This window comes from Danio rerio, chromosome 9, assembly GCF_049306965.1.
Source record: "Danio rerio strain Tuebingen ecotype United States chromosome 9, GRCz12tu, whole genome shotgun sequence".
NCBI classification, from domain to species: Eukaryota; Metazoa; Chordata; class Actinopteri; order Cypriniformes; family Danionidae; genus Danio; species Danio rerio.
Window position 1 is genome coordinate 39,503,744 of NC_133184.1, and position 21,310 is coordinate 39,525,053.

Sequence of the window (21,310 nt, forward strand, 5' to 3'; positions counted from 1 at the left end):
ACATCCACACATCCACAGACTATTTATTTTTACTGTTTGTTTTCAGAAGATATGTCAAAAGATGAAGGGAATTTTAATTTCTCAGTTCATAGCCCATTTAAAACCTCTTCCCAACCTTAATATTTTGAACAACAGTGTGAAATGAATTTGCAAACAACTGCTTTCCAATTTCTTCCAAGTTAAAATATTGTTTTGTTTTCACCGTCAAACGAAATAAGTCAAAATTAAGAGTTGTTTACTTGTTTTAGGGAAATTATCTGACAGTGTGGTAAGTGAAATAATCTTGTTTTTGTTTTGAAATGTAGATATTTGAACTAGAAACAAGACAAAAAAATTACAAAAAGTAAGAAATGTTTTTGCATAAGTCATATAAATTACATATTAATACAGTGACTAAATACAAGTCTGTATCTCCTGGCCAACTATAATTCAGACTGGACATTGCTATGTGACTATTGCTGATGAGCATATTGTGATATAAATGCTGAAATGATATATTGTGCAGCTGTTTGCAACGCTTCTCAGTAAACTATGACTCTGAAAGCATGTGAAAATACCACCTTTGATAGTGTTTTTTTTTTTTTTTACTTTAAACTCATTTCATAACATCAGCCGAGTGTTTAAAATAAATCATTTTGTGAGATTATTATGTAGTCGTGCGATTATTAGTCGCATCGAATCAATGAAAACAATGGGGTACATGCACACAGACTTTTAGTCTTCAGCAAGTCAGTCCAAGGACTTCCGGTGAACTTTTTATTACAAAATTGCTACATTTAGGATCTATTTTCTTTAAAAATCAGTGATCTTCACTGCCTGATAGATGTACAATATGTAGTTGGTCCTGGGACAATAAGCACTGCATTATATTACAAGTTTCCCTACGTCATGTCATTAAAATTACAAATTACAGTTTACTCTAGTATTTTCAATGGAGTTTCTGTGCTAGCCTGCTTCTCCTGACACGCTAGTGGTTACACAGTCTTTCATTTTGTTTTTATGAACTAAATGAACACTTAAGTCCAGGGCTTTACATTAACACCCGCCAACCCATCAAATGCAGGTACATTTCAGCTCTGGCGGGTAGGACAGCCGCTCCCACTAGCCTCTTTGGCTGGTTGGAAATCATTTCTACATTGTAGTTTTCTTAAAGCAGGGTTCGACAATAAGGATCGGCCAAAATGTGATCTTAGAATCCAGAAGCAGCACGACTGACAAAAATAACTATGTTCGCGCAAGCAAAAGCAGGTTACCTTATGAGAGGATGATTACTCACGCGCACTGGTAATGTGATGTGCGCGACTGTTAAAAAGTGCGCTCGCTCCCATTGCGGGAAACAACCGTGTGTAGAGGAAGTGCAACTGGTGCGATCAGTTCTCTTTGAAATAGAATAGACAAAAATGCTCGTGCACCCACAGTCCTGGTGCTTCAAGAGCTCAAGATTGAAAAAAAAAATAATAAAAGTTACATATATCCTTTCGTAAGCAAATTATTCTTTGAACAGATTATTAACAGGCCTAACATTAATTGTGTGCACATGATCATCCATTTATTATCACATGGTGTGTTTCACCTGCTTTCTTTTGCTTACAGATATTTTTGTTAATATAGTTTAATTGTCATCCTTTACAATAACATTGCTTTAATATGAGATTAACTCCCCATTTAAGCGTAGTAACTGCTGATCTGGGACCTTTAGCCAGATTACTGTGCATATTTTAAATACATGACAATAGATCTTTTTAAACATCAATTTAAAAAAAAATTTTGTTGAATAAAAAATGCATGTGCAGCTATTGCTTGTTTTGACACATTTAAAATTTGTTGCAAAAAAACGTTTATTTCTTTTTAGTGTGGTCAGAGATAAATTTGGTAAATTTTTAAGTTTAAGCCCTGAAAAAGTCATGTGAAATAAAAACTAATTGCATTGCAACACAACCCATTTGCTCATGCACAGTGAGCAAGCTCATACACGACACACACAAAAAGTGAAATGAATGAGAAGGCATGTGGACAACACAACATCTAAATTAAGTAATTTTAGCATGTCAAAGTCAAATTTGTGCATATTAAATATATTTTCCAAACAACAAAATTGTGGCTAGTGAAAATGGCAAGTGGCTAGTAATGTTGGAAATCTACTAGCCACAGTGGCTGGTGATTAAAAAAGTTAATGTCAAGCCCTGCTTAAGTCTATTCAACTGAATACATTGAAATTACATTACAACATCGATGCTGTAAAAGCAGCCTTGTTTATTTGAAAGTACATTATAATTTACTGAAAAACACTAACTGTGTATACAGCCGATTAAATTTTGTGTTTATTTAGCAATTGCTATGGGGATTTCTGGGTTTCTTCTTCTGCATATTTGTAGTTTCTGTTTGACAGTGCTCTCTGGGCTTCGGAAAGAGATTCAATCCCAAAACCAAGATTATCTGACAAGATATATATGAGTCACAACTTTTGCCTACATAAAGATTTTGATTTCATTTCGATTTGTAGTGAAGCCTTAGTTCAGGGTGGACACACATTGATTCACTTTCTGTTGCTGATTGGTCTGGAAGTGAAATCTGTGTGATTTATACATTACACTTCACTTTTTTCTCACCAAGTTTAGACAGAATTACTAATGTTACTTTTACATCTCTTCTACTTGTAGGGTGTGGAGTATGTAAAAGGATGCAGCCCATTTTCCAACAAGCAGCCACAGAGACTAAAGGAAAATATGTAAGTACAGTAGCATGTTAGACCCTCTCTTTTCTACTTTTCAATTATATCTGGTACAGTTGTTGAATTACTTAACAGGTGGGATGTTTTGCAAAACCATTGATGTCCCTTTTTCGACAAAATGTTTAGTTCCCCCTCATTAGAGCGAGAGCCAATTTTGCTTAAAAGCCCTTTTGCTGATTTCATAGTACAGTTATAGGATGCAGTTCCTGCTGTTGAGGTCTGTGGTGAAGTATGGATTAAATGCCAGCTCAGCTCAATATCTCTATGTGCACTGCTGGGAGACCCACAGTACACTTGACCACACATTTTCTCTCCCTCAGTACTTCACTTTTTTTGATCTCCCACTCTCTCTTTCTCCACTGCCCATCTCAGAATGTTCACAGAAGCACAAATATAGACGCTTTCATTCAAACTCATCTAAATCTAAACTGAATGTATTTTTTAAAGACAACCCCTACAGTAAATGTCACAGTTTTCAGCATGGAAGCTTTTGTAAGTTAAGCAAACACACTGCTAGTTTTGAGCAGCTGACAGCTGTTTTTCAACTGTTTTTTAGAACTCCATACAGTAAGGATTCTGATCTTTAATTTTTTTTTTTATCTAAACCTAATTCTCTGTTATTTTAAAATGGTGAAAACTATTTGAAATATTTAAAAAAAAAAAATTGTTTCACAATTTGCCTGTTTTGACTATTTGTAAAATTGTATGAAAATAGGGTAAAAACGGGCAAATTATGAAATAATATTTCAATTTAAACGGTATTACATAATGAATTTGCAAAATATTGTGTTTACTAATAAGGGGAAAAATGATCCTGTAAACTACTTTGTTTCGCAATGGTTCAGGGTAGGGCTGCCTAATTAACCATAGGCGTATATTAACCATATTAACCATTTTTATGAGCATTTTGTTAGTAAAGAGGGTTCTGTGATTAGTTGTGAATCTCCACCGAATGCTTTCAGATGGAGCATCATTTACTACACATAGTCATAGTTCACTTACAAGCAACGGAAAATATTGTAGACTATTTAAATAACCAATAATGAAATCAAAGATAATGTTTTTTTATAACAGTTTTAATCTGATCTTTAATTTGTTATGTAAAACATCTCTAATATATTAAAATAGTGAAAAAGTTAAGTGTATGTTTTAAAATATTGTTTCACAATTTGCCTGTTTTGACTCTAATTTTAAAAATGTGTCACAAATACAGTAAAAACAGGCAAACTCTGAAATAATACTTCAATTTAAATGGTAGTACGTAATGAATTTGCAAAAAAAAAAGTCTTTCCTAATAAGGGAAAAAATTACTGTGAACAATTTATTATTATTATTTTTTTTTACTATGGTTAAGGGTAGAGCTGCACATTTAACCAAAGACAATTTTTTTTAATCCGCATTTTTAAGTTAAGACCGTTTTGTGATCAGTAGTAAATCACCACGTGCTTTCAGATGGAGCATCATTTACTACATAATCATATTACACTTACAAGCAATGCCAAAAATTGTAAATGACTTAAATAACCAATAATGAAATCAAAGATAATCTTTTATAAAAAGTGTGAATCTGATCTTTAATCTAAAACGTCTCTATAATATTATAAAATGGTGAAAGTGTTTTTTTTTTTTTTTTTTTTTTTTTTTACAATTTGCCTGTTTTGACTAATTGTATAAATGTGACACAAATACAGTAAAAGAAGGCAAACTCTGAAAGAATATTTTTAATTTAAACTTTAAAATAACTGTAATTAAATATTAAATGTTTTTACATTCAATTATTTAGATTTGCACCATTGTTATTTTCTTTGGTCTCTTGTGATTCCTCAGAAACTAATATGCTGATTTGGTGCATTTTATGAACAAATAAAAAGTTTTGCAGACTTAAATTGGCTTTTATTTTCAATAAAATGTTTTGTAATGGTATAAATAAATTCATTGCATAAATGTTTGATCATTTTCATGCAACCTTGCTAAAAAAGCAATTAATTACATTTCAGTACATTATTGACTACCTTTTTACATTTAAATGCTTAGATATTAAAATTAAAATATTATGAACTTAAATAAACAATTGATTAACATGAACATACATTAACAAATGCTGTAATCCTACAATAACAAATACATTTACTAGCTCAATGCCACCAAATATATCCTTATAAAATATGTCTATGATTACAGTTTTTGTTGTTATTGTTTTACTTTTGCACACATATGGAGTGATTTTTAAGCAATATTTATTTCTTCAACTGCGGACCGATGACTGAGCACTAGTAAATAAGCTGCTGTTTACAGTTTTGCATAATGAATTGATAGCTTGCCGTTTATGGACGCGACATGTAGATTTGCTACCTCCTGTGTTTCTGAGTTTCACGTACGTGTGGCGAGAAGCTGATAGCGCTGCAGAAACTTTGATGGATTCGGGAAGTAATCGCCGGTCAGCAGAGTTGGCCTGCATATTTTTCAGCGGCCTGACAGATGGGTACGACGCACCAGAGACGATTTGTGACTTGCTCAGGGATAATATGCATTTATTTAGGAATTCATTATCAAGCATTGCCAGTCATAACAGCGTAGCTTGTTTGAAATAAGACCATAAGCTATCTATTTTTTCAAGCGTAGAAGTATAATAAGTCTCTAGTCACTTAAAGTAAATATCCTTCAGAATGAAAGTGAGTCGAAATTGTTTTTCGGGATGCGATTAGCATGTCGGGTCAAGCTTGCAATGCCATGAGAGTGTTGGATATTTACCGTGTGCCACTTCACTGAATGCCATATCTCTATCGACAAGCTTCCTGCTTACACTCTGATGTGGCCATTCATCTTCATTTCGCTGTATTTGAGCTGCTAGACGGCGATTGTTTGTTTCAAGTCTAATTCATTGCTTTGGTGTAGGTGTTGGCTGGGATGAACGTGCACCCGGCAGAGTTTGATGGCGTCAAACAGGAGTTCAGCGTCAAGGGCTATCCAACCTTCTGCTACTTTGAGTAAGTTTCACTTGATTGTGTGCAAAGTCACCAAAAACTGAATAAAAAAGACTAAACTGAACATTAGGAGTTTTTATATATTACAGTATATATCTTTATTAACACATGTACTCTGCAGTGGCTTAAAAGGCTTTTTATTTATATTTTAATAAATAGAAACAAGTTTCGTCAGCTCAATACTTGATTGTGTTAGGCTGAACTTAAACTGAATGTGTGCATCAAACTGAGTTCTTGTTCCCAGCATTCTTTGTGACGGACTGGAAATTAAATGTAAAAATAAAAGTTATTGTCTATTTTTTGCACACAATAAAAAAAAGTTTCTGTAAAAATACAATTTTAAAACTCTACTAACTTAGATTACAGATCGAGTTAAGGCAACACAACATAAATGGTTTAAGTAAATGTGACTATATGTGAAGCAAGTAATATTTTATATTAAACTTTTATATTAGTAAGAAATAAACATTTAATACAATTGAGTTGAAATGACAAATGAAGTAAGGAAAGGAATTTGCGCAATTCAATTAAGTGAACTTAAAGTTATATTTGCAGTGTACATTTTAGGGTTGGGCGATGTCGACCATCGTATGGCATCGTATGAGTCTAATGTGAAACATCGCGATGGATGATCGCATCTTTGCTGTAGGCGGCGGTGAATTAATTATTTATGAAAAATTCATTCATTCATAACAAATTAATTATTTGTAGACTACTGTTTCAACTACCTGACCCACATAGTCTTTGTTTTACTCGTAATCAAATCATAAATAAATAAATATAAGTTTACACACATTACCACCTGTCACTTATTCTGTGGGACTCTGGCATGAATAGGCAGAGTGATCTGTGTCATTATAATGGCGTCGACAAACTTGGTTGGTGTAGAAAATGCAATACCAACCAACAGTGTCTGAGGTTTTTGCTAAAATGACTAAGTACAAGAGTGAAAGCAAAAGACTGAAGCAGTGTATTGACGCTGTGACACAATACCTGATAGATTCAAAAGACCAAAGAGACGTTAGATAGAGACTAGATGAATTAAATATCAAGTTCAACAACTACAGTGAGATGCGATCCAGCGATACATACTTGATAAACTGTCCGACAAGCACTGATCTCTGGGGTTTTGTACTTAAAGCACCCACTGACTGCTGAAGCTCAGACGCGCACATACACTGCAGAGCATGACAAAGTGTGTGTTTTGTATGTGTGTTCACGTGATGTGCGTTTTCAGCAGTGCAATGTGCATGGAGATCTTTTCAGAAGTGCTAGATGAAATGCCGATTGTGGATCTACATTTTGTTCTACATTTAAGAGCTACATTTAATGAAAAGTGCATAAGTTTCCATGAAATTAAAAAAGGAAATAAATTGGAAATTAAGGAATTTGTTTGTTCATGGTCGAATTTGATATATATTGACCAGCCCTACCCATAATACTTTTCTTTAACAAGTTTAATGATGATTGTTTAATTAAAACTGTAGGATCATTGAATTGCACTTCCATCATTTAATGGTGTGAAGAAGATTTGGAAAAGGGGATCAGGTATTCCCAAAACCATTGATATCTAATTAGATTGTAAATTCCATCGTTACCAACATACAGTAGTTCAGCAAATTGGTCTTTCCCTGAATCCATCATTACAATGAACATTTGTTTATTGAACAATGAGCAAAGTTTAACCAATGAACAAAGTTGTTTAAATGATGGACCTCCGACTGAGTTCAGGAAACACTTGTCACTACATAGTTTATTTCCTGAATCATGTTTTGGTAGTTCAGCTGTGAGTTACAATGTTGTTTAGGAAATGCAACCCAGAATGGTACTTTATCTGCAGTCCAATTAAGGGCCTCTGGCTGTGTCTCATTCACAACTAATGCTAGAGCTTTTCCTACTGTTTACCATCCCTTCATTTTCCAAAGGGATTTAAAAACATAGTTTTGTTACCGACAATACTTTTAAACAATAAAAAAATCAAAGCTTAAATTCTCTAATGAAGACCTGACAAACTTTTTTAATCTACTCCGCATTTATCGAAGATAGTCTTCACAAAAAACAAAGCGTGCTAATTCTTGTAAATAACTGTTTAAAATACTTTGAACTTGGTGTATGAAATGTTCTTGGCCAATGCCCAATGTTGCATTGCATTAAAATAAGCCATTTGCATTATTTGAAAAAGTACCCCAAAATAATCTTTGCATATTAATATCAAAAGGTTCAAATTAATTCATTTCTGAGACATTTTTAGGGCAGTTTTTTATATGTAGCATGCTAGAACTAATAGCCCTGGGAAGGAAGGTGATTTATGATATTAAATGAATCAGAGAATTTTAATGTGTATTTTCTGCATAGAGTAATTTGTCCAGAGTCATTTGCCTGTATATTTAGGCTTGGAGCAGATGTTTCAAACTGCATTTAGCTTCTGTTTAGTGCCCCTTCACTACACCGATCTTTTAATTACTAAAAGGTTAATTAAACCTATTACTCGACCCAAAGGCCAGATCACCGTGCCTCCACACCTTTTTAGTAGTGTATATTTATGTATTATTTCTTTGATATATTAAAGATGTATGGAAATAAGTGCTGGGCAAAGAATAACCGTGATTAATCGCATCCAATATAAAAATTTGTTTTGACGTAATAAATGTGTGTGTCTACTGTGTATATTTATTATGTATACCGTGGGTTTGGGAAGTATTTAGACCTCCTTAAATTTAAAAGTTTTTTTTCTCATTAATCTAAACACAGCACCCCATATTGACAGAAAAACACAGAATTGTTGACCCATTGAAAAGCTTTATCTTTCCCAAAAAGACTCATGGCTGTATTAGATCAAAAGGGTGCTTCTACTAAATACTTAGTAAAGGGTCTGAATACTTAGGGCCATGTAATATTTCAGTTTTTAATTTTTAATAAATCTGCAAAAATGTCAACAATTCTGTTTTTTTTTTTATCAATATGGGGTGCTGTGTGTGCATTGGTGAGGAAAAAAATAATTTAAATGATTTTAGCAAATGGCTGCAATATAACAAAGAGTGAACAATTTAAGGTGGTTTGAATACTTTTCGTTCCCACTATATATAAATACACACATGCATATATTTGAGAAAATGTTTATTTTTATTTATATATAAAATAAACACGTATATGATACAAATTATGTAGAAATCAAAATATATACAGAAGTAAGAATTAATATTCATTCATTCATTCATTTTCTTGTTGGCTTATTCCCTTTAATAATCCGGGGTCGCCACAGTGGAATGAACCACCAACATATCCAGCAAGTTTTTATGCAGCGGATACTCTTCCAGCCGCAACCCATCTCTGGGAAACATTCACACACACTCATACACTACGGACAATTTAGCCTACCCAGTTCACCTGTACCGCATGTCTTTGGACTATGGGGGAAACCAGAGCACCCGGAGGAAACCCACGCGAACGCAGGGAGAACATGCAAACTCCGTAAAAATTATTAGTTCCCTAAATTCTTAGCCCCATTTTAACACATTTCTAAACATATTAGTTTCATTAACTCATTTCTAATAACTGATTTCTTATATTTTTGCCATGTGAAACATCCTTTTGGAAATATTTAAAAAAGAAAAATTAAAATAGGGGCTAATAATTCTGACTTCAACTGTGTAGATAGATAGATAGATAGATAGATAGATAGATAGATAGATAGATAGATAGATAGATAGATAGATAGATAGATAGATAGATAGATAGATAGGTAGGTAGGTAGGTAGGTAGGTAGGTAGGTAGGTAGGTAGGTAGGTAGGTAGGTAGGTAGGTAGGTAGGTAGGTAGGTACAGTAGGTAGGTAGGTACAGTAGGTAGGTAGATGGATGGATGGATGGGTAGACGGAAGGACAGATAGATAGATAGATAGACAGACAGACAGACAGACAGACAGATAATCACCTCATAATTTTGTTTGTTAGACATGGGTTTTCCACTTTATTAACATATTTCTTTGTTTAGTTTGTCACAGTTTATGTGGAACCCAGCTGATTAGTGACAGTTACAAATGGCAGTCCAGTGCCAGAGTCCCTGCTAAGCTCCCACTTGCTGCAGATTATTTTCAGTCACGGAACGGCAGCCGATGATGACAGATAAAATTTGAGTTTCCGATGTATGAAGCCTTCCTCCGCATGCAGCATTTCTGTATACGTTCGTGATTTGGTCTGCTTGTGGTTGTATGGATTAGCAAGAGCACAAAGGCTGCTAGCTGAAGTCTTTGATTATGCTAAGAGCCCTGGGCCAAATGGCTTAATTAGCTTTGAGTCAAACTCTCATTTAAAATGTTTATCTTGGATGGCAAGAATCGAGCAGCGGTCTTGGATCTTGTGTTGTGTGGATACATATATCTGAAGCTGTCTAGTGCAATTTATGTTGAGAAAATAAGCGCTAATAAATATTGACTTCTTGCATTTAGCATGTCCTTTCTAAAAGAAGGCAAGTTTTGAAGTATGTTGTTTTTAATCAATACTAACTGCTTTAAACAGACTCTTGTTTCTGTTTTATAAACTTTTGGACTTGTTTTTATACCACAGCAGAGAGAGGACAGAAAGTAAAATGGGATTGTGATAGGAAGCCAGCCAAAATCAATCCTGCACATCATGTGCACTAAACAATAGGCCACAGTTCCAAACAATTTAAAAAAGAAAAAGAAAAGTTTTAGTTTTTTTTTCTTTATCAAATTAAATAAGTGTAGTTAACTCAAGTTGCTGAAAGTTATTTCTACTCATTTGAAAAGAGTTTTGAACTTAATGAGTTAATTTAATACCTCATTACTTCAACCTAAATGGATTAAGTTTACAGTACTCATATGTGAGTTTGTAGCAAACGGTTTGAGTTGCCTTACTAGGTTTTACAGTACTCAGTTGGTTTAAGTTCTCTTCAATGGGTTTTACTGTGCTTGAATTGCTTCATTTACTCAAATAGGTTAAGTTCACAGTACTCAGGATTAGTTTTTGAACTTAAATGGTTTGTGCAATCTGTTTCCTCAAATGGTTTGAGTTATCTTTACTTTTTGTTTTTTACAGTGTAGGATAAATTACTTTTTTGTTGTGATTAATCTTTTTTGTGTGTGTGAAAGTGATTCATCACAAGATTAAAATTAGGCATATGCTGTTTATCATCTTTGATATTTATTTTGTCAACATTTGCTATATCCAGAAACGTAGGCCTCTGTGAAATTAATAACAGTAATAACTCTTTTGCTTCAGTAATTTATTTGCATTACTTGTTTTAAATCATTTTAAACTGTGAATGATTTTGAATTAATTGCATGCATTAATGCTTTAAAGGTGCAGTATGCAAGTTTGACACCTAGTAATTAAACTATCCATTGCATTCCTGGATTAAAATAGATGCAAGCACAGGTTACCAGATTAAGGAGACTGATGATCGAGCACAGGAGCCTGATGATCGAGCCTAAAGGCTGATTTAAATGCCGTTCTATATCAAAGGAATGGCACGCAATAGAAAAAATATATTGTGTTGAAATAGAAATAATTGCAGAGTTTTTTTTCTGACCAACACTTGAATTAATATATTAGAAACAGCTTCTATTTCTTGCAGCTGAACAACAGAAAACTGAAAACAGTCACCAAGTACACATCATGTGCTTTATTTAGTGTGAAATGCTAACAATGCGGGTTTTAATGCCATTTTGCATGATATTTACTGCCATACTACTGAAAGCAGCAGCAGATAGTTCACCTCAGATCGTGAAAATAAACTGTTTGAAATTGAACATTAGAACTGTGACTCAAAACCAACACATATCAGGGATTCAGCATGGACTTTTAATAATGTTAAAGTGGTTTATTGTGTATAAATTAGATTATAAACATTACCATTTTGTGAGTGAGTGCATATTCTGTGTTTCTAAATGGCAAACAAAATGTTGTTAGGACATGCTGTTACAATGTAACCTGCTTCCCTAATGTTTACGCTCGTAATATTCATATTGTTTGCTAATTGATAACCTCATGTGGAACTCGGAATCTGTGTCTCATTTCAGAGTCTGCTGCTGTCCACTGGAGGACGCATGCTTTAAGAGCCTTTCTGAATTAGCGAATTAATGAATGAATGAAATAAGCAGTTTTACAACAAGGGGTGCTGAAATAAAATGGGCTAAACTGGCATTGGGCAGGTTAAAAGAACCAAAACAAAGGCGTTCCGCCACGTAGCTTACATTTTCAAAGCAGAATATCTGACTTTAGCATTAGCATGTTTTTCAGATAAACAAGAATGTTCACTTGGCATGTTTCTTAAATATCTGCAAACATATTATGGTATTTTTATGATTCAGAAGAGTCAAAAAATAACATACAGCACCTTTAAAGCCCCATTTATCCTAAAATTGGTGAAAATATAGCTTTGTTTTATTTGCTCATGATAAAATAAATCGTTTCAGTTGATTTCCTCAGCCAGTTTATGATTGACCATAAATATTTGTTCTTCTTTTTTGTTCTTTTTTCAAAAAGGAAGGGGAAGTTCTTGCATCACTATGAGAATTATGGAGCCACGTCCAAAGACATCACTGATTGGTTGAAAAAGTGAGTAAATGAACAAGCTGCTCTCAAGAGAAGCATACACACACACAGCCTCATTTCATTCATCCTCACACCCTTTGCTATCTTAAAAGCTGTAAAGAATCACTATGTATTAGAGGTGTGACATCTTGGACTTTTGCCTGTGGCCTCGACCAGTATCCAGGGAGTGTTTTACAGGAACTGTGGTGTGAAAGATATGATGTGCGCTGTAAAACACTGGATATAAACACTCCTCTGTGTCTCCTTACAGAGATGTGATGTGGCTTTAAGTACACTGTTGTGTTTTAAGGAAGAATCAAAGTGACAATTTAAATAAAACACACAAATCTATACTTCCTATCTAAGAGCTAATGCAACATGTACAGTAATTCATGGATTGCACAAATGTTCCAGTCATAAAATATTGTATAATATTAACATATAAAACAGCACTTGTATATGCTTTATTTAATGTAATAATCATTTAATAATTTATGTATATAATTATTTTAAAATATTTATTTATTCATACATAATAATTTATTGTCCAGGTTTAGAATTTTGTACATTTGGCAAGACACATTAATATTTTATGTGTAGTTAAGAGTAGCCAGATGTAGATTTTTTTTACTGGTGTTACTTCCATTTTTGGTCAATATCTTCTTACGTAGGCTTTGTCCATCCTAGTGTGTTTCAGATTAAAAATGCTCCTCATCCAGCTGACGTTTTATTGTGTTTCAGTAAAACAATCTCTGTCTACACTAAACAGCTTAAACGCATGATACGTGACTATTTATGGTACTACCGGTAGTGTAATGGTCGTATAAGAGGGGCTTAAGGAATCAAGGTACAATACTCAATAGTCCAGAAGACCAGTCAGAGAATGATTTGTGGATAGCTGTGCCTCTGTTTTCAACACTTTAGTGAACATTTCTATCCTTCTACACTGAAACTGCATCATGCAAACTAAAATGAGGTCTTAAGATATTTTTATTAAGTAAATTTGTACTTTATTTATATTTATATGTCTAACTTTTGCACAGAAAAGTCGGGCAAAATACAAAGTGCAATTTTACTTATTATTGGGGTCAGAGAGAGCATTTTGTGCATTTAAATTGATCAATAGTTACAGCAAAAGCATCCATAATGTTAACCTGTATATTCTGTTCAAATGTGCTACCATTTCGTTGTTTATGGCTGTTTTTGCCCCATTGACTTCCACTATAATGATATTGTATGATTGCACAGCCATGATTCCGCATAATCATGCATTTTTAATTGTCGGTGGTTTTCCCTATTTGGAAGAGGTAAAATGTGTCATTTTTACTGTTGATCATCAGTTGGCAGCATTAACCCTCTTATATAGGCCTGTGCAAAAAAAGTTTCTTTCTTTTATATTGAGTTCTATAGAGTAAAACAGTGTTATTATAGTTACAGTGTGGTTATAGTGTGTGCATAAATACACTTCCTATGTTTAGCATGTTCTGATAGCATAGTAAACAAACACACTGTACGGCATATAGAAGGCAGAAACTACGCTTTTTTTCTCAGGGAAAACCAGCTACAATCAAGAATGCTTGATTACATAATGTGTTGTCTTTGCAATCAAAAAATGTCATTATAATGGAAGTCAATGGGGCAAAAACAGCCACAAACATAATCAAAGGGGAGAAAAATTGCGTAGAGAGTGTATTGCTGAATGTTTGAACAATTTCAATGCATTTTTCTAAAATATGTTTAAAAATAATTATTCCATTTACTGAAACGCAGAGGAAGTGGTGGCCAAATTAAGACTCAAAATCACCCTTAAGAGGATCAAAACATCCCCAACATCACACAAGGGTTATTTTGTGAATTTTAGGTAACAAATTTAGATTATACATTTTCGTAAATGCTTAACTCTCTGTTTATTAAGGAATCCTGTGAAATACATATCATTATCCACAAAAAAAAAAGCAGCACAACAGTTTTTTTTCAAAATTATTCAGAGTTGATTCATAATCACCAAATAAGCATTTTAGAATGATTTCTGATCGATTGTGAGTTCGGGAAAACTGTACAATGGCTGCTAAAAACTCTTTACCACCGTAGTTTACTGTAAATCTGCTATTTTAAAGTTTTTCTTCATTTTCAAAGTTTTTCTTTAAATCCATAAGAGGCAGTCCATGAAGAGACTGTGGGTTGTCCATAATTTGTGAGAACCATAAAATTATTATAGCGATTTTATAAACTTCAGGACAGCTGGAGTTGATTGACCAATACAAGTGCATGCTAAAAAAAACTCTAGTTGCGAACTTTTGCTTTCGAAGCACTTGCAGATGTATCTCTGGCTTGTCTTGCAGCATTAATTTTGAATGAAGAAAAGTGAAAGTGAGCTTGATCATGAAAACATTTACTGATGCACTTTACCCACTAAATGCTTGGGTTTGCTGATCTTTGCTTAGCTGATGCACTTCTAGCTCCTGGCTCCGTGCGCTCTACGAAGAAATCATTTGGGCCATTCTTGTTTGGGCACAGGGCCCGTCAAAAGACAGATGTGAATTGTGGGCTCAGGCTAGCTCTCTTCAGTCTTGTGGGTGTAACTGTTCCCCACCAGATGTAGTGAGCTGAAATGAGTTGTGAGATGTGTTCAACTTCGAGCTTAGAGCCCTGCATTAGTCATTCTGAGAGCTAAAGTCATGTACTGTTCCAAAGTCATGAAGTTCATACTAGACTTTGAGACTACAAATACAGTGTGTTGACTGGAATTGTTCTGAACTTTTTGTTTTATATGTTGCATAGCCCTCAGCCGCCACAACCTAAGACTCCAGAGGTGCCCTGGTCTGAGTCTGGCTCGGCGGTCTTCCATCTGACCGATGACTCTTTCGACTCATTCCTGGAAGAACATCCGTCAGCCCTGATTATGTTCTATGCTCCATGTAAGTATCGACATCAATGCTCTTGCCATGGTGTCTGGTTTTTACAAGAATTATCTTTAATGTACAGGTTAATTGTTCCAGGAACAATATAGCTATCAGCCAATCAGGTTTTAGGGTTTGGTTTAGGGCTGGCCTAGGGGCTTGATTGGCATTTAAATTCTCTTGAAATTCCTTGTTAGTTGTAAAGATATCAATTAGCTTGTGTGCTCCAAAACAGTGAAAAAAATTCAAAAAGCAGTGATAAAACTGATATAAACATCCAGTGCTTGCTGTTCGTTACTTTTGCCTAAATGGATCAATGATTTTTTTTTCTCGTCACCTCATACTTGTTTTAGTTTAGTTTCTAATCTAATCTTGACCAATCAAATGCTCTCTAGTGTCTGACACTTTTCATTTGATGTGCTTGAGCTCAACCACATTCTGGCAGAGTTGTAATAAAAGCAAAACCCGACTGTTTTTTTTTTTAAAGTGGAGAAGCTACTCCGTCCCACCTTCTTTTCATTTTTAAGTTGAGATTACATCAAACACCGAATTTAAAAATGCACATTTTAAAACACTTCACAGGACATTTAAAGTCAATCCAAGTTCTGTTCTATATTGAAAGGCTCATTCCTATTAGGGATCCACAACATTTTTTGTACAAATAAATTAACAGGTGATATGGGTAACAATATTGTGGATTTTTATCACTGTAATAAATAAATAAATCTGATAAACAGGGCCTGAGTGTGTATTTTTCGCGAGCGGGTTTGCGACGGGGGCGGGGCGATGGATTACGATGTCGGGTCAGCATCATGTTGTCTATTGGCCATCTGCGATGGACGATGGCATCGTCTATCGGCCCAACCCTATTGTGTATAGACTATACTGTTGTAAATGTGGCGAAAATCTCACACTGCGGTAGGATTTCTGTTTAGTTTGATATGACCTTAATTGGATTAAATTAATCAAAAATCTTTATTGACATGGTAGACTCTTAATCACAGTGTTGTGTTAATCATATTCAAATCAGATTATTGGTGTCCATGTAAATGTACTCATTGAAGCATAATAGTATATTAACTGTTTCACAGCACATGACTATTTTTTAGTACATGGATAAAATATATGAACAACGACATTGCCATAACACCACAATTTACGTGTGACCCACTATACAGGTCACAAGAGACAAAAATAAATGCTCCATTTATCTCTGCTGAATTTCAATGTACTGATGATGTTTTCGAGTGTCAATTTTATTCTCAAATGAGTCAACCTGACACTGATTTGCCGATATAAGAATGTCACTAGTGTTTCAATTTCTTGGGAGGTTGCTTTTTTGTGTTATTGAAGGAAGACTGCTCTCAGCTTTCATACATTTTTGATCAAACACCTCTGATAGAACATATTCATTTCCTGTACAGAATGGCACAGGATGTATCCTACCAATCCGCCACTGAGCCTAGAGTATATACACACACATTCCCCTCTCTCTCTCTCTCTCTCTCTCTCTCTCTCTTTCTCTCTTTGCATTAATACACTGAGAAGGTACAGGGTGATTTGTTTACATTCTCATCAGCAAGACCCATTGCAATATCCTTGTTTACATGCAAACATTGGTTTACATGCACGCAGCTATCATCATGCCAATGACAACATCGGTTAGGCCTCTCAGCATGTGTAATCATCACTGTTGAGTCTAGCAGGGAGGGGGAAATTACCCATTTTTGTGTCAGATTAACTGAGACAACATGCAAACTGACATACACCTCCCTTGGCATGCACATTTTATGTGACCTGATTTAAAGTCAGTGTTATTAACAAAAAGTTGTGCATAGTTGTTAGCAGAAATGCAAGCACATTTTTTGAACCAGTTCCTTTTCCCATTGTGTTAATAAATACAAATTAAATCCCGGCTTGCATTAGTGTTGTCTGTTTTAAGATTTTTCTGGAAGGATGTTATGGTTATGTAACAGGTGGAGAGTTGGAATACTTGGAAGGGTAGATGAGTGTTGTTTTTGATTATTTCATGGCTGAAATGTAATCTTTCAGAGTTGTTGAGTTTTTTTCCTGCTGTCAGTTATACAGTACATGACAACTCTGTTTATAACTGTGGTTTATGCAGGTGTGGCTAGTCTTACTGACTTCTGAACCTTAGGAGTATTGCTCAAAACCAAGATAAGAGCTTAGATTTTCAAGTATCCCGGTTTATTTCAGCCCTGACTTTGTTGCATTAAAAACAGGCTAAATTAAGTTACTACACTGGAAAAGGGATTATTTACTTTACTTAATAAAGATAAGTGAACCCATTTCCTTAAGCAACAAGTTGACATTACTTTGAAAAACTTCGAACCATTAAGTTGATTTAATTTTTTGAATCATGCACAAAGTTCAATAAAGATAACTAATTATTTTAATAGCAACACCTTTAACATTTTTATGTAAAGCATGTGTTACTCCAGGAGCAGGTTAACATCCAGGTTATGATTATTCCAAAGATATATCTGTTAGTTCTGCTCTCAGTCCTACTAGAATTAATGTGTTTTACAGTCACTCCATGTTCTTGGCCATTAACATATATTTTCCAACCATTGGAACTAAAAATATGCAGTAATAATTTATATTCATTATTCTGTGGCCATTTTAGATTTTTGTAAAGGGGAGAGATAAGATAGATGAAAGATTAGGGGGAAAAGTTAAGAATAAATAAAGTCAGTTGCAAAGAAAAAAAAATAGATGAAAGATTAAAGAGTATACACTGTAGATGATGATTAAGTAGATAAAATAAACGTAACATAAAATTTAAGCACAATATTAGGTACAGTAAGTGTTTGCAGTTAATCTTCATGATAAATTTCCTGAGTAACATGATTGTCCACTGGTCTCATTTAAGGCAAAGTGAACCAAGTGAACCTCCTCATATAATTAAATGAGGTCAAGCAGCACTGTTTTTGTTATCCTGGATTTATACTTTTTGCAATACCCCTTAGGTCAATTTGACATTCTGCTGGTTTTCTAGTTTGACCTATCAAAACCTATTTTGGCTTCCTTTTTACCAAAGTTTTCCAAATGTTTTTGTTTTTACTTTTTTATAAATTTGCATGACTTTTAAAATGTATTCCTGTGTATTTTCAGTCACCATTAATCAAGTTTGCTGTTGAATAATCGTCAGTTAATTTTAATATGAACATAATGAGTATAATAAGTATTCCATGACCCATTGATTAACAGAGATTCTAAAAGCATTTATTTTGGAATGGAAATCTATTGTTAAAATTTAAAACTCTTTACTCAATTTAATCAATTTAACAAATTCTCTATGAGTAAAAGTAATTTCTTTAAACAAATCTCCCCGGCCTCAAACTATTAAATTATATGGTAATCACAATTACTTTAAGATGTACATTCTAGAATGCAGAGTGAAGTACCATTAAAGTACCATGTGTTATTTAGTCAGTATTGTACTTTGACTACAATTTGTTGCAACTTAGCATAACTTTGACGGTCCTGGTGTAAAGCCACATTTTGTTTCATACATTTCAGATTATATTTTATCTATTTTTGTGCTCTGATTTTCTTCTTTGTGGTGCTTTTTAGGGTGTGGCCACTGTAAAAAGATGAAGCCAGAGTATGACGATGCTGCTGAGACCCTCAACAAAGACCCAAATGTGAGTTCCTTCATACTGCTACTCTGATAAATAACAAATAATGAATATTTGTACTACAGGGTTCTAAAATTATTCTATGGTATGGAGTTATTTAGCATTGCAGTTCCAAATCACTTTTTCCAAATCAAATGATTTCCACAGCTTACAACAGAAGAAAAAAACACATTTAAGTAAAAATATTAAAGAATAGGGTACAAAATTACAAGAGTGGTTGTCTTAATCTCTAATAACTACATAGCAGTGCAATGTTAATGGTTCAAGCTTCTATTTTAGCTCTAAGATTATAGAATTATTTGTCATTTTTAATGAAGATGGGGTATCCTAACAAATATGGCCAAACCTGACATATTTCTTAAATTTGGATGAGGTAACCAGAATATACTCCTAAGTGGAATATATAAAACTATTATCTATAAAATATTGCACACCCGTTGTGTAACGGCACCATCTCAGGTGTACATTGTATTGTGAAAATTCAAAAGCCTCTCATAGGTTATTCCCTATACTGTATATATGCTTGTTTAGCAAAAGTTTGTGATTATAGCCAGCCTCTAATGGTAAACATTAATGATTTATTTTATAATTAATAAAATAAATTACACAATCTCATTTGAATTTAAAGCGACAGTTACCAAAACTGCACAATTTGGATCAAAGCCTATAAGGGGCAGTTGCAAAGAGTTATAGAACATTATAAGTTAAATATTTTGAGCTGAAACTTTACATACACACTCTAGGGACATCAGAGACTTATTTTACATCTGGTAAAATGGGCCATAATAGATCCCTTTTAAAATCCAAACATTCTTGGACTCTGCTAGAGACAACATGGAAGGAAGAAGCACCTGTGTACTTAATGAAAATGTTCTAGCAGTGTAATTGTTGCTTTGAGGCATTCCTTGCATAAACGTCTGTGTCCAATTGGCTTAATTAAAATAAGCCAATTGTAATTTTCCATCATCCAAAACAATTTCACAAGACCCCTCAGCAAAACCCCAAGTAATGTTTTACTCTTCGACAACTTTTGATTTAACATTTCCGTCACTGCATGACATGATTATTTTTTAAGCTTTAAAATTACAACTTGAGACATTTACAGTGCACAAACATGTCTGGCAATGATGTAGTGGTGTGTTTCTTATTTTCTGGGTGTGCTCTGCTCTCTAGTCCAGAGCTGCAGGCCAATTGTGGTCACCAGAGCCTTATAGTTGAAGTATTAATCTCATTTTGCTTTTCCTCTGCGCCGTCCCTCTAGCCTTCAGCTTGGAGCGAGTCAGAGTGATGCTCTTCTCGGGGTTCAATAACATCACGTTATGCATTATCTAATGCATGCTCTAGTCCTCACATCTTCTCCCCTGAGAGAGCTGAAGTCATTTATTTTTCTCATTCCTTTTGCTCACAGCCCTACACACAGTTTAAATAGAGAGTCCATGTGTCAAGATTTTTATTTTTTTAAAGCATTTTCAATTTGCATCTTGCTGAGAGTTTGGAATAAGGGTGTTTAAATGTGCATATATGAATATTATGGGAGGAGGAACGAACATGACATTTTGTAAGTGGATGGTGGAGAACTTCAAGTGGGCGTGTTGTTGAAATGCAGTGCCATTGCTTTAACAAGACGTGTTTGTTTTGCTTGTCAAGTGGTTTGCTTTGCATGCACTTCTAATTGGCTCGCAGATCCGATCGCTGTCCATAGATTATTTGGCCCCTGCGGGGTTGGTGCCCAAATTCCAACACAAATCCTTTGTTTGTGATAATGACCAAGACGTTCATCGCAGATTTAAGGTTTCCCACTGACAGATGTTTGCAAATAGAGGAAGTTAATTGAGTTTAAGCTGAGAAAACATTCATTATGATGGTCTGTTTCTCAGCTATGTAATGGGGGATGCAAAGCTGTGCCAAATTGTGCTGTCATTTCATCAAGCCTTGCCTGTTGTCTTCACAAATTCAAAAACAAATTGAGGGCACAAGGTACATCATAAATCTGTCTTGGTAATAGGGCTTTGTGTAAATATGATTTTCAGCTATTTGCCTAGACGGCACTCTGATTGTATATTAATGCAACAGTGGTTTTTATGTCCCACTCAAACACAAAAAAACCCTAATATAATATTTTTATCAAAATTTTACATTAAACAATTTACCAGACGTTTTTATTCAAAGAGACTTACAAATGAGGCTAAAAGTACATGAATAACTTTAATACTCCTAATATAAACCTGTTAAATATACAGATAAATATATACTGCATAGGGATGGGGAGTCGACTCCAAAAGAGTTCATTCGTCAACTTTCCATGGACCTAGTACCGGAATCGACTCCAGGACAGAAATCAACTTCCAGAGTCAAGTCTGTTTTTTCAAATCCTCCTCAATGAAGCAGTTATTGATGGATGAACACCGAAGGCGCCCACTTTGAATGCGTGTTCACACCTTTTACTCTTTTATTTTTGAATTTTGTAATCAGCGCTCTAG

At 34.3% G+C, this 21,310-nt stretch overlaps 1 protein-coding gene and 1 long non-coding RNA gene across 4 annotated transcripts in view; one reads left to right on the forward strand and one right to left on the reverse strand.

The window, feature by feature from the left end:
- Positions 1 to 21,310, forward strand: part of pdia5 (protein disulfide isomerase family A, member 5) — an 84,490-nt gene that overhangs the window by 37,081 nt on the left and 26,099 nt on the right. The window contains 5 exon segments of the mRNA NM_001113576.1: positions 2,661 to 2,728; positions 5,627 to 5,718; positions 12,221 to 12,292; positions 15,050 to 15,186; positions 18,766 to 18,836. Of these exon segments, the coding sequence (NP_001107048.1) occupies positions 2,661 to 2,728; positions 5,627 to 5,718; positions 12,221 to 12,292; positions 15,050 to 15,186; positions 18,766 to 18,836 (440 nt within the window).
- LOC137496491 (uncharacterized) overlaps positions 1 to 21,310 on the reverse strand; it is a 65,332-nt gene that overhangs the window by 36,984 nt on the left and 7,038 nt on the right. Inside the window, exon 3 of one of the 3 annotated variants that reach the window (XR_012385560.1) lies at positions 19,393 to 20,240. The exons of the other annotated variants lie outside the window; for them this stretch is intronic. This is a non-coding gene — a long non-coding RNA (uncharacterized lncRNA). Of the gene's footprint in view, positions 1 to 19,392; positions 20,241 to 21,310 lie in introns of those variants that run through there. 3 annotated transcript variants of the gene reach the window in all.